Source organism: Pongo abelii, chromosome 22 (assembly GCF_028885655.2).
Source record: "Pongo abelii isolate AG06213 chromosome 22, NHGRI_mPonAbe1-v2.0_pri, whole genome shotgun sequence".
Classification (NCBI taxonomy): domain Eukaryota; kingdom Metazoa; phylum Chordata; class Mammalia; order Primates; family Hominidae; genus Pongo; species Pongo abelii.
In genome coordinates, this window is record NC_072007.2 from 22228125 (window position 1) to 22241425 (window position 13301).

A 13301-nucleotide genomic window follows, 5' to 3' on the forward strand; every position below is an offset into this window, starting at 1 on the left:
TCTGAAACCCTAGGCATATAGGAACCAGAAACATGTATGCAGACTCTACTTACAGACAGCAACATAGTTGGAAATATAGTAATCAAATATTTTATATCTGTTTCTTAGAGATCTGGATTCCACTAAAACGGATTCATGGGTGTCAGGCATTAGGGGTGTGGACTGATAACAAACCTCTCCCTTTTCAGTGCCAAACCAAGTTAGAAATAAAAACAAGAGGTCAGATCAATATCCAAATACATTATTCCTTGTAAAACTGATTTAGAAACTATGGCTTAATGTTGACCAAAAAAGACTTCTAATATTTCCCCCAGCCTTGACTTTAGAACCTGAACAAAAAAAAGTTCATCTGAAGAACAGTCAGTTACCCACCCAGTGTAGGCAGGGTCCGCATCTGCCTTCCACTCCTCCTGTTCAGAATCCAGAGGAGAAAGAGAGACTAGATGTACTCATTGATCACTGAGTAAGTTTGCCTTACTAACAGGCAAACGTGGACCAACGGATTTGATGGGACCAATGGATAAGATTTCCCATCCACCAAATAAATCACTTCTTCTCCTGGCTCTGGGAATGAGCCAGATAAAGGTGAAGAGTTGGCAGTGTTTCTCCTCAATATTTGTGAGAAGGCCGAAGGTGTTGTCAATGGGTAGATAGAAATGGAATGAGGTGGGAAAGTTTTACTCATTACCAACTTCTTTTCATTCATGTAGTATATGCTGAAGGTAGCCGCTAGAAGAACTGACTTCTGGAAAGATCATTCCTCTCACAATTGCTTGATCTTGAGTATTTTATTTTTGTGTTAAAGAACTGATATTGGTTTGTGTACACTGAAATAATGGGAGGAAGCTCTGTATGGAAGGAAAAGAAAGTTTCCTTTCTTTTCTAGAGCCTTCTGTTCAGGTTATCTGAGTCTCCTTATTCGTGGGATGAGTGTCCACAACAAACTCCACAATCCTGTGTCTGGTCATTGAAGGTATATATCAGAGTGACACTTGGAAACGTGGTATAAAGAGGAAATATGCATTTGTCAAATGAAAAATTAAAATGTAAAAAAAAAAGTTTAATAGGGAAAAACAGAATGAGAAGGGCAGGGACTTGATTAGAGTTTTGTCAACTGGGACAAACATTGCAGTTTTAGCCAAATACTTGCCATCTTTTTAGTGGAAGACTTTGACATGTAAGTTCTAGATTATACTTTCATTTATAAATAACTGTGTAGCTTAATGAGATGGCCCCTGTTAGTATCTTAGGCCATCTATTGAAGGTTTACTAAATTCTTCAAGGCATGTGAGTCAGTGCTCCTCAGCAAAGCAGTGACAAACCTGCTTTTCCCTGGTTTCCCCAACTGTGTAAAACCTTATTAAAGAATTCCTGAACAATATAAATTTCCCTCAGCAAGATGGAACTTCCCAAGCTCTTGTCTCAGGAGAGAATGTGGATTATAGAAAGATTGTGGGTGTGAGCAGAGTGGGAAGTTATTTAGGTAATAAGATATTCGATATTCAGGCTCAGCACAGTGGCTCACGCCTGTAATCCCAGCAATTTGGGTGGCCGAGGCGGGCAGATCACAAGGTCAGGAGATGGAGACCATCCTGGCTAACATGGAGAAAACCCATCTCTACTAAAAATACAAAAAAAAACTAGCCGGGCACCTGTAGTCGCAGCTACACGGGAGGCTGAGGCAGGAGAACCGCATGAACCCAGAAGGCAGAGCTTGCAGTGAGCCAAGATTGTGCCACTGCACTCCAGCCTGGGCGACAGAGCCAGACTCCGTCTCAAAAAAAAATAATAAAAAAATAAAAAGTTAAAGAGGCCAAGAAACATTATTTAAAACACGATATAAATTTTCATCAGACATAAAAGATACAAAAATATTTTCATTTAATAAACATCTTTGCATGTCACATATTTAATGGGAAACAAAATATCATGTTAATAGCCTAGTAATACAATTTTATTATCTTTTAGATTTTTTTTGTCAGCACGTATTCTTTCTGTTTTGTTTTGCGTTTGAGATGTAGTCACTCTGTTGCTCAGGCTGGAGTGCAGTGGCATGATCTTGGCTCACTGAAACCTCTGCCTCCCGGGTTCAAGTGATTCTCCCACCTCGGCCTCCTGAGTAACTGAGACTATAGGCATGCACCAACACACCCAGCTAATTTTTGTATTTTTAGTAGAGACAGGATTTCCCCATATTGGCCAGGCTGGTCTTGAACTCCTGACCTCAAGTGATCCACCCGCACTGGCCTCCCAAAGTGCTGAGAATACAGGCATAAGCCACTGCAGCCAGCCAGCACAAATTCTTATTATGCTTTTAAAACTAGTTATTGATTTAGATTTTACTCATTAGTAGATTCTAGTGCAGAAGCCATAGAGCAACAGTCCCCAGCCTTTTTGGCACCAGGCACCAGTTTTGTGAAAGATAATTTTTCCACAGATGGGGGTTTGGGGGATGGTTTCAGGATGATGATTCAAGCATATTACATCTATTGTGCACTTTATTTCTATTATTACTACATTGTAATACATAATGAAATAATTATACAACTCATCATAAGGCAGAATCAATGGGAGTCCTGAGCTTGTTTTTCTGTAACTAGCTGGTCCCATCGTGAAGAGAGAGGAGACAATGACATATCATCAGGCATTAGAGTCTCATAAGGAGCATGTGACCTAGATCCCTTGAACGTGCAGTTCACAATAGGATTTTCACTCCTATGAGAATCTAATGCCTTTGCTGATCTGACAGGAGGCAGGGCTCAGGTGATAATGTGAGCAACGGGGAGTGTCTGGAAATACAGATGAAGCTTCACTGGCTTGCCTGACACTCACCTCCTGCTGTGCAGCCTGGTTCCTAACAGGTCATGGACCTGACTGTGGCCTGGGGGTTGGGGACCCCTGCTATAGAGGATTCAGATTTAAATTCAGAAGTTAGAATGAAAAAGAATTATATTCTTTATCTAAATGATTTCACAGTTAACTAAGAGAAAGTCAGTATAAGTTGAAAAGTTTATCAGTGTTAATAAGAATGAAAAATATGTACAATATGCAATTACTATTAAATATAATTTGCCCATAGTTGCACACTGAATTCATTATCACGGCAGTTAAGTATCAGAGCTTCTGGTTTCTCACTCTTCATTCATGTATTCAGCAACCATGTGCTAAGGTACTAGGACAAGCACTGGAATAACAAGATAAAGATGATACGGTCCACCCTTCAACAACTGTATGCTATAATCTGAAAAAACAAACAGGCAATTCCCATACAGAGTCATACATACAATGACAGGCATAAGACACCACTTATTGGAAGACATAGAAGGGATACTAGCCCAGATTTGTGTGAATATTGTAGGCTTTTTAGTAGAGGCAAGTCATAGGTTGATATCTGAAGGGGAAGGAAAACACATGTAGGATAGACGGAAGAAGTAAATGCAAAGAGCTGGAGGTGAGGACGATCACTGTGGAGCTCCATGTAGTCTAGTTCGGCTGGATGCTAGAACAAAGGAGCAGAGTATGGTAAGTGGTGAAAGATAAGGCTGATAACCTGACAAGAACCACACTGATGTGAGAGTTTTGATTCCATGCTAAGGAATTTTCAACTTTTCCCAGAGGCAAAAGTAAACCAATGACAAAGTCAATGACTAGAGATTTAAAATGTCACTGGTCAAGTGACTGCTTGTGACCTGTAATTACTTAACTAATTATTATCACATGAGTGTGGGGTCTGTTAGCCTTAAGTCACTACCTTAACCTCGAGAAGTTGATGATGCCTTTGTTTTCTGAGAACGGTTTCAGTGTGCAGGCTGACAGTTCTATAGGGGTGGCAGAAGAAAGTGTAGGGCCAGAAAAAAAGGGATACACAGACTTCTTGAGATTTTTTTTAAAGCTATGGAACATGATGAAGTAACAAAGCATAAGTATACCCTTCACTATGAATGTTTATGTTTTCACATCTTTCACTAGATGTGTGTAAGAAAAAATATTTAATGTAGCATTTATTAACCAAGCAATTGAGAGAAATACCATTCACTACTTAAGAGTTTATTTCAGAAATCAATGATTTGAATTTAATTCATAAATTTTGGCAACATACCTTCATCTAGCTCTTGAACACCTGCCGCATCTGAAATAAATCAAATATTACTTATAATGTTTCAGTCAAACAAGAGACATTATCATGTAAGCCCACTGTAAGTCAAGGAACATCTGTACTGTAGATTGATCATCCCTAATCTAAAAATCTGAAATCCAAAATGCTCTACAATCTGAAACTTTTTGAGCACGGACATGACACCACAACTGCAATGTTCCACACCTGACCTCATGTGACAGGCTCTGGTGAAAACAGTAAAAACTTTGTTACCTGCAAAAAATTACTGTAAAACATTGTAGAGAATTACCTTCAGGCTATGAGCATAAGGTATATATGAAACATAAATGAATTTCATGTTTAGACTCAGGTACCATCCCCAAGATATTTCATTAGGTATATACAAATATTCCAAAATCTGAAAAAAATCTACTTTTGGTCCCAAGCATTTTGGACAAGGGATATTTAACCCGTCCTACTGGAAAAATAAAATTCCTTTTCAGTATGACAGAAATTAAGAGATCAGCTTACCAAACTTGAATGCTGCAGAATTTTCTCAAGCCGCTCAATTTGGTCATCCTGTTTTTTAATCGTTTTTCTCATCATGGCATTTTCTACTTCAAGCCTAAAATGTGCATTTTAAAATAATTACTCTCACACATAATTGTTTTTAAATCATGTAAATTCTAAACAAACTTCTGAAGGTATAATTACACAAATTCTTAGCGATTGCAAAAGTAGATGATTGGGCTACTGTGTCATTTTTCTACCTGTGTTTTGTTGATAATATGCAAAATTTAGGAATGTAGAAAAATGATGTATTTCAATATAGTTTACAGATGAAACTTTTTTGGCTTCACAAAGACATACTTATTATCATAACTGATACAATTTTCATACTACAGTGCTCTTTTGCTAAGTTATTTTGTGTGCTGCTTCAAATTTTACTTTTGTGCGTCGCCTTCCATCTCCTTGATACATCTTACAGTAGCTGTAAGTTGATCCCGTATTTCTTGAAACTAAAACAAAGAATTAAAAAAAATTACATTTGGAAATGACCTAAATGTCCATAAGTAGATTAATGAATCAACAAAACATATATAAAATATTTTAGACTATCACAATCTTTTTTATTTAAAAAAGGTCAGAATCTAGGAGAAATCATCCCATTACCTGTTTTCTGTAATTAATTTTAGTGGGACACTGCTACACCCCTTCAATCTGCATATTGTTCATGGCTACTTTTGTGCTATAACTGCAGGGCTGAGTTATTGCAACAACGATCTTATGGTTCACAAAGCCTTAAATAATACTATCTGGCCCTTTACAGAAAAGTTCACAGACCCCTGCTCTAGGACTAAAACACAACATTCTTCTTGCTTTTGAATTACATTTTATCAGTTAAATATTCAAACTTACAAACTGGTAAAATGTGGAAAGATAAAGGATTACCTCATGCTAAGCATTTATATTTTGAATTCCAAACACTACCACATCAACTATAATTTTATTTTTTGTATGTATTCATTTAGTTTTATTATAGCAAAGCAACTTGCACATTTTTAAATATTTAAAACTAAGTGTCATCTTTCCTTTCTAGGGAAACAACAAGAAAATTTAAAAACAAGCAGGAACAAAATTAAAATCCACAAAGTCAGTTCCAAATAAGATCCTACAGGATCTTATTGACCCTCTCATTGAATAGCAAGACTCAAGTCATCATTAGGAGAGAAGTAATTTAAAAGCGTCATCTTAAACTGCAAAGATGTCCATTAAACATGCCAAAGGAGAAATCTTGTTGTCTAAATGCCCACTTAACCAACCCAAACATCTCAAACCCATCCTTTGCTGACCTTCTATAACCACCTTTTTAGTTTAGCTTTTTCTATAAATAAGAGAAAATAGATACATGTTGGCAAATGCTAACTGTCCATATTCATATAGAGACAGAATGTGCTCTCTGAGCCCAATACAGAGAGTAAGGATTTTCATCGAAATAAAAATTTATTCAGTAAAATGGCCTTTCTGAACAAGTTAACCTGAAATCTATGAAATAAGTATACACAGGTTCTTTATACATTCAGAAAAGTAGAGACTAAAAATAAGATAATTTTCTGAAACATTCCATTAGACATTATCCTCTGAATTAATCTGGCTTGCCTCACCATGCCAACAGAGAAATCATTAAAAATAGACTGTTTAACAGGAAAAAAAAAAACTCTCTCAACTTCTATGAGAATTGATGCATAATTCTCAACTTTCCTAAGTTTAAATATTTAAGAAAAAAATATATGTATAAAAAATGGCAGAATGAAAGCCAGAGATTAAGATATAGGTGCATTATAATAAAATTTTAATAAAATTAATAATAAGGAAAATACAAAAGAAAGCCATTCACTATAAAATTTTAATAAATTTAATTATAATAAAAATACAAAAGAAAGCCATCCACTAAAATTAGTACCCCAAAGCACTTTATATTAGTTAACTAGCTACAGATTAACAGCTGTTGGCATGCAAAGTTTCATACATACTTGACTTCTCATCTGGTCTAATTTCTTCCTTGAATCCTGCATCTCATTTTCTAAATAGATGCAGTGACGCGATGAAGCATCCAGCAAAGCTTTTGTTGCTGATTGTTTGTTTAAGACATCATCTCGTTTTCATTGAAGCTGTCTCACAGCTACCTGATAAGATGTTATTTTTGTTACTGATTTTACAAATCACCTTATTATTAAACCATTAATAATATTTAACTCTAAAGTATACACTATGAAAAATATCACCACACAGACCGATTCACCTTCTTTTCCTCGTGTGTACACATTCCTGTGTATTACTGAATCCAGTTAAGGATACAGAAGGTGTTATCTTCCTGCCAAACTGGTATTGTTATTCACACAACATTTCAGCCCACTAGTCATTCCTCCCCTGATGAATCTGCAATGCTTAAAAACCTGAAGTCTCAAAAAGAAATGAGTATGTGGGTGAGACCGATGGTAGTAAATTATACATTGTGGAATGATTTCCCTCTTTCTTTTTATTAGAAACTCAAATCAACCTCAGAGTTCCTCACATTAAATCATCTGCTTAAATTCTTCCAATAGATGTGTATCTCAGAAGAAAAGTAAAATTACAGTGGTCTTAGATGCTCTAAGTAACCTGCCCTCCACCTCCCGCCCTGACTCAGCTGCTATATCTCTCCTCCCTACTCACTCCATTCCTACTCTATGTGAATCCTGCTACTCTTCGTTAGTCTGAAATCCTCCTTAGTCTGAAAATGGGGATCCAGTGTCAAACTAATAAATCACAGATAGCTATGCCTCTCTTTGTCCTGGACAAAGTTATATCCAAATGATAGTAATTGAGCCTTGAAATAAAAAGTATGAGCAAATTTTTTATTTAAAAACTGAAAGTAAATTATAAATGCCAGTGGGAAGATTAAATCAAACATGATTTGGCTAAAATTTACTGCATTTTCCCCATATTATAATATAAGTAAAGTTAGATGCCTTTAAAGAATAGAATGATCATATCTATACATAATTTGAAATTGAAATAGTTTCAGATTTAAGTCAAATTGACATGAAGAAAAACAAAATTTTACCAACTAAGACATATTTAAAGCTACTGAAGAAAAGAAATTATGAAATAGGGAATACCCTTCAGTTCATGTAGGAAATCTGAAATTAACTGTCAAAGTACCCCACTTAATTGAATCAATTTCAAAATACCATTTTAGGTATGAGCATTTCCATATATCTGATTGATCATGGTCTTAAAATGTTGCAACATAAATACATTAAAATTATTATTTCAGCAGTATAAGACTATATTATTAATATTAGTCTATATTAACATTTTATAACTTAAAATTTTATAAGTGACACATTGACTTTAATCAGAGGAAAGCATCTCTCAGTTCTAACTTTGACTTGCTGGAAACAAGGAATGTTTCTAAGCAGATATATTTATCATATGTATCCTTTTTTATATTCAACTAGATCCAACATTCAACTGTAACCAAATAATACTTTAAATTTTACTTCAGGAAGTTTGAAAAATACTTATTTTTCTTGATACTTACTTCTCTTTCTGCTTTCTCTTTTTCATACTGGTGGTCTTTTCCTTTCCAATGATTCAATTCATTGACCAACATTTTACTGTCTTCTTCTAGTAAAAGATGGCGGTTTCTGCACTCAGCTTGAAGGTTTTGTACTCTAGCATCACATCTGGCTTGAATATTAAGTATTGCTTTTTCTTGATTGTCAGCTTTGTTGCGAGCATCATCCAGTTGCTGTTGAAGCAACATATTTTGTTTTTTTAGTTGACAAAATCTTTCCTGCTTTTCTATGCATTTTTCCATTGTATTGTATCCACTTTTGTATATTTTTTCAATGTCCTTCATTCGACTCTGTTTTTGCTTTAGCTCACTTTGCACGTATTCAAAAACCAAAGCCTTTTCTTTCAGAGCCTCTCTTGTGTAATGCAGCTCAGTTTTGAGGACTCTGGACTTACTCTCAGCTTTAGAAAGTTGTAGAGAGAGAATCAGAACACAAGAATTCAAATTTTCCTGTAAATGACACCATTTATCTACTGTGCCCTGGAACGCAAGCTCTTGGTCTCTTTCTGATGAGTGACTTTGATCATGATCACATAGAGCAGCATTCAGTCTACAACGGTATGATTGCATTTCTGTTTCCAGTCTTTGCCTGCTCTCTCTTTGCTTCTCCAGTTTGGAATGGAGCGTTGTGTTTTCATCCGTCAGAGCAGCAAGCTGTCCACTATAACAGGCTATCGTTTTTGCTAATGTTTCTTCATTCCGTTTTAGAGTCTTTTGAAGGTCTTCACGCTTTCTTTTCACAATTTCAAAGTCTTTTAAGTATTTCTTTTCCAGGTTTTGGTTTTTTATTGTGTCTTTTTCCAGCCTGAGCCTGGCAATTTCATCTTGCATCAAGCTGTTTTCATGCAACAGGTCTTCTTCTTTTTCATCAGTTTCAGAAATCTAAGTAAAACAAAGAAAACTTGTAACTAGTATCCAATAGGATAACATATTGTGATTGCTTCTGAAATTAAATAATAACCCGTACATTTATACAATCAGAGGTTGCCATAACTGGATATCTAACTGGGAAAAAAGAAGTGGAGTCAAAACCTCAAACCTCATACACCATAAATTCCCCAAAGTTCAAAAGTTTATTTGAAGACAGTGAATCCATGAAAGCAAAAAGGAAACCACTAGATAATTTTTTTAAATTTCAGGATAAAAAAAGGCTTTTACTGCATTACAACAAATTGCAAGGCATAAAGAATTAATAACTATGACCACATTAAAAAATTGGGTTTACACTCTAACATCTAAACTATACCTCTCCCTATAGTGAGAGCCTTAGCTTCGCAGATATTTGGACAGATGAATGACATTTTCCAAATTCTTTAAGTTCTCTTTTTCTAAAATATCTAAAATATCTAGAATATCTATTCTACTTTTCTAATATTGTCATGGTCAGTTTTAAGAATGACGTTTATTGATAAATGATAAGTCTAGGCATTGTACTAAGCACTTTTACACACACAAATCAATGAACTCATTTAGTTATAATTCTATAGCAAAAGGTTAAAAATATAAGCAAGCTGCAGGATTTTTTCCAGCTTTTCTGACTCTACTCCTAGTGCTCTTCCAACAAATCAGTAACTTCTGTGAGGTAGATATATACATACAAAAATAATCTTCCTTTTCAAGACACCAAAAGTCAAGAAAATTAAATTTATAAAGCTCTTTTTAGAAAATCATGAGATTATTTACTATTGTGATAACTTTTATTTCTTTTCCATAACATTTGAAACATAATTAACATGAAATAGGGGAAAATATGCTGAACTATGTCACTAGGAACAAAATACTTACAATATCATTAAGTATATATTATACAATAGCATTGTTTTCACAAGGCCTTTGAACTAAAATAAAATATTTCAAGATTTATTATATAATTGTAGCTATAAATGCCATTATTCTTTTTTATTTTATTTTATTTTATTTATTTATTTATTTTTTTGAGACAGAGTCTCACTCTGTTGCCCAGGCTGGAGTGCAGTGGCGGGATCTCGGCTCACTGCAAGCTCCACCTCCTGGGTTCACGCCATTCTCCTGCCTCAGCCTCCTGAGTAGCTGAGACTACAGGCGCCCGCCACCATGCCCGGCTACTTTTTTTTGCATTTTTAGTACAGACAGGGTTTCACCGTGTTAGCCAGGATGGTCTCGATCTCCTGACCTTGTGATCCGCCTGCCTCGGCCTCCCAAAGTGCTGGGATTACAGGCGTGAGCCACCATGCCCAGCCCACCATGATTCATTTTTAAGATGAAATAAAATTTGGGGATTGTTTAGGTCTAAATAATATACATTAAATGAAAGAGATATTATAAGTAATATTAATGAGTAGAAATATGAAGTTTTACCAAACATTAATTTACCTGATTTGAATTATTTCCTCCTGTCTTCAATTCCACCTCCGTTGATTCGAGAGCCAGTTTAATTTGTTTTGTCACATAGGCTTCTGTCCTACGTTGCTCTATTGTTATTCTTAACTTTTCCCTAACTTTTTGGTGCAACTCTTCAACATTTCTTCTTTTCTTTTTTTCTTGCTGTATGGCAAATCTGTAAATATAATTATCTTAGAATTTATCTTATCAGTGAGGACTAAGCTGTAATTTTTTATCTTGCCCAAATTCCTACCTAAGGGGTCCCGGGAGTCATGCTCTACAAACCATGGATTCTCATCAGATGGGTTTTATTTGACCTTGTATATTGTGACTTGCTTTTCAATCTGACTCTGACATAACATTATGAGACAAGGAAGAAAACATTTAATCCAAAATATATTTCCTTGCCATACCTTGAAATTGCCCTGCAAAGTCTCTTGTGGGAAAAATCCACATTCTATAGACAACTGCCTTTCCCCTTTGTTTTCCTTCCTTTCTATGCAGATCCAGGGGATAATCAGCTAAGAGCCAGACACCCTTTTGGGTCCGATAAGAAACATTTTACAACCTGCTCTCTCTGAAGTCTGCTGAGAGATTTCTCTGCACAATAAAACTTGGTCCCCACAATCATTTATCTTAACCTGAACATTTCTTTCCATTAATCCCAGCTCTTCAAATAAACTCAACCAATTTTCAACTAGAAAATGTTTAAATTTACCTATAGCCTGGAAGCCCCAGCTTTGAGTTGGCCTGCCTTTCTGAACCAAACCAATGTATTTCTTAAATGTATTTGATTGATGTCTCATGCCTCTCTAAAATGAATAAAACCAAGCTGCGCCCTGACCACCTTGGGCACATGTTCTCAGGACCTCCTGAGTGGTGTGTCGGGGGCCACCGTCACTCATATTTGGCTCAGAATAAATCTCTTCAAATATCTTACAGAGTTTGACTCTCTTTGTTGATATTAGAAAATAAAACATTCATACGTTGGTTTATTATCCTAATAAAGTTTCTATGTTCTTAAATACTATTTTTCTTTCTAGTTCTCATGTTTTTAATTTCTCACCTCAATCTCATCCAAAGGACATGTATAAGTTGAAATGTATTGATAAAAGAACATCCTGCATAAGTTTCTGTTACTAGTAACTCTAGCAAATAGTATGAAAAAGGATGTTGAAAATTATTCAGTAAAGTTACAAGATAAAAATTATCTTTTCTTCACACAGTAATTACTCCTCAATTAGGATGAATCATTTAGTTAATTAACATAGTTACTTTTTATAAACAAGTTCATACATTCACTAGAAATACATTTTCATCTTCATGAAACATTCATTGCAAGTATCCCTAAACATAATTTATATTGTAAGATAGCATTTTTGATGTCTTTATGAAACATATATCAGCAGATTACTGTAATCCAAGACTAGGTTAAGAATGTAATATGTTACCCTACACTTTTTAAGATTGTTTTTTGGGTAACACTTTCAGTCTATCCTGTTGATTAGTATGTATTTTATAACCAATTTTAAAATCTGTTTTGGAACAACACAAGATCTAATATTTAATTAAACAATAAAGAATAATACATGTCTTCAGCATAAAACTGAATTAATTTTATCTACATAGCAGAGACAGCGATGTTGAATAAGGTAATCAGTAATCACTTTCTATTTTACTTTTTATTCCGTGCATATTAAGAATAAAACTGGATTTTTTCTTTTCTTTTTTTTTTTTTTTGAGAGGGAGTCTTGTACTATCACTGGGCTGGAGTGCAATGGTGCAATCTCGGCTCACTGCAACCTCTGCCTCCCAGGTTCATGTGATTCTCCTGCCTCAGCCTCCTGAGTAGCTGGGATTACAGGTGCAACTACCACACCTGGTTAATTTTTTGTATTTTTAGTAGAGACAGCATTTCACTATGTTGGACAGACTGGTCTCGAACTCCTGACCTCATGATCTGCCCACCTCGGCCTACCAAAGTGCTGGGATTACAGGCGTGAGCCACTGCACCTGGCTGATAGTTTTTAAAATAATTATTCTGGGTAAAGAAAAATATCTGTTTTATACTCTGTTGGTTGAATTATAAATTAATATAAACATTCTTAAGAACAATTTAGAAATATTGATCAAAGATCTAAACAGATCTAAAAAAGTTTCTGTACTTTAACCAGAAGAATTTATCCAAAGTAAATAATTAGAAATGTAGAAAACTATGTGTATATAAAAGATGTTCCTTTTAGCATTATTACAAAAACTTTTTAAAACCTAAAATTCAATTCATCAATTAAATAATGAGATTTCCAAAGCATAAAATTCTATACAGCCATTAAAACTATGATTTAAAAGAATATGCATTTAATTATTAGAGAAGTATTCACAATCAAGAACTTGTGATATTATATCCAATAATTTCACACTCCATAAGATTAAGAAGCTTTCTTCCCTGTTAAATCCAAGAAAGTTCGCAATTACAAAACTTGTCCTTATATGTCTTTAATATAAAATAAATAGGTCAAACATTTATTTAAAACTAGGTCATACCTCAAACTACAAAGTTCTTTTTCCAATTCAAGTGCTTCATGCTCTAACTGTGATTTTATTTCTTCTTTTTGAGATAGTCTCTTTTGTAGTACACTAGCCTTATTTTTCATTTTTTAAATTTTTACTCTAAGTTGCTCACAGTGATTATCCTTAAGTTCTATTGATCTTTTACATAAA

The 13301-nt window shown here is 34.8% G+C and overlaps 1 protein-coding gene across 1 annotated transcript in view; it reads right to left on the reverse strand.

Annotated features, from left to right (window-relative positions):
• Window positions 1-10571: 10571 nt before the first annotated feature.
• The window catches only part of LOC100449147 (ankyrin repeat domain-containing protein 36A), a 201127-nt gene continuing 198397 nt past the window's right edge, over window positions 10572-13301 (reverse strand). The window contains exon 96 of the mRNA XM_063720846.1: window positions 10572-10755. Coding sequence (XP_063576916.1) covers window positions 10682-10755 — 74 coding nt within the window. The 3' untranslated portion in view covers window positions 10572-10681. The remainder of the gene's footprint in view (window positions 10756-13301) is intronic.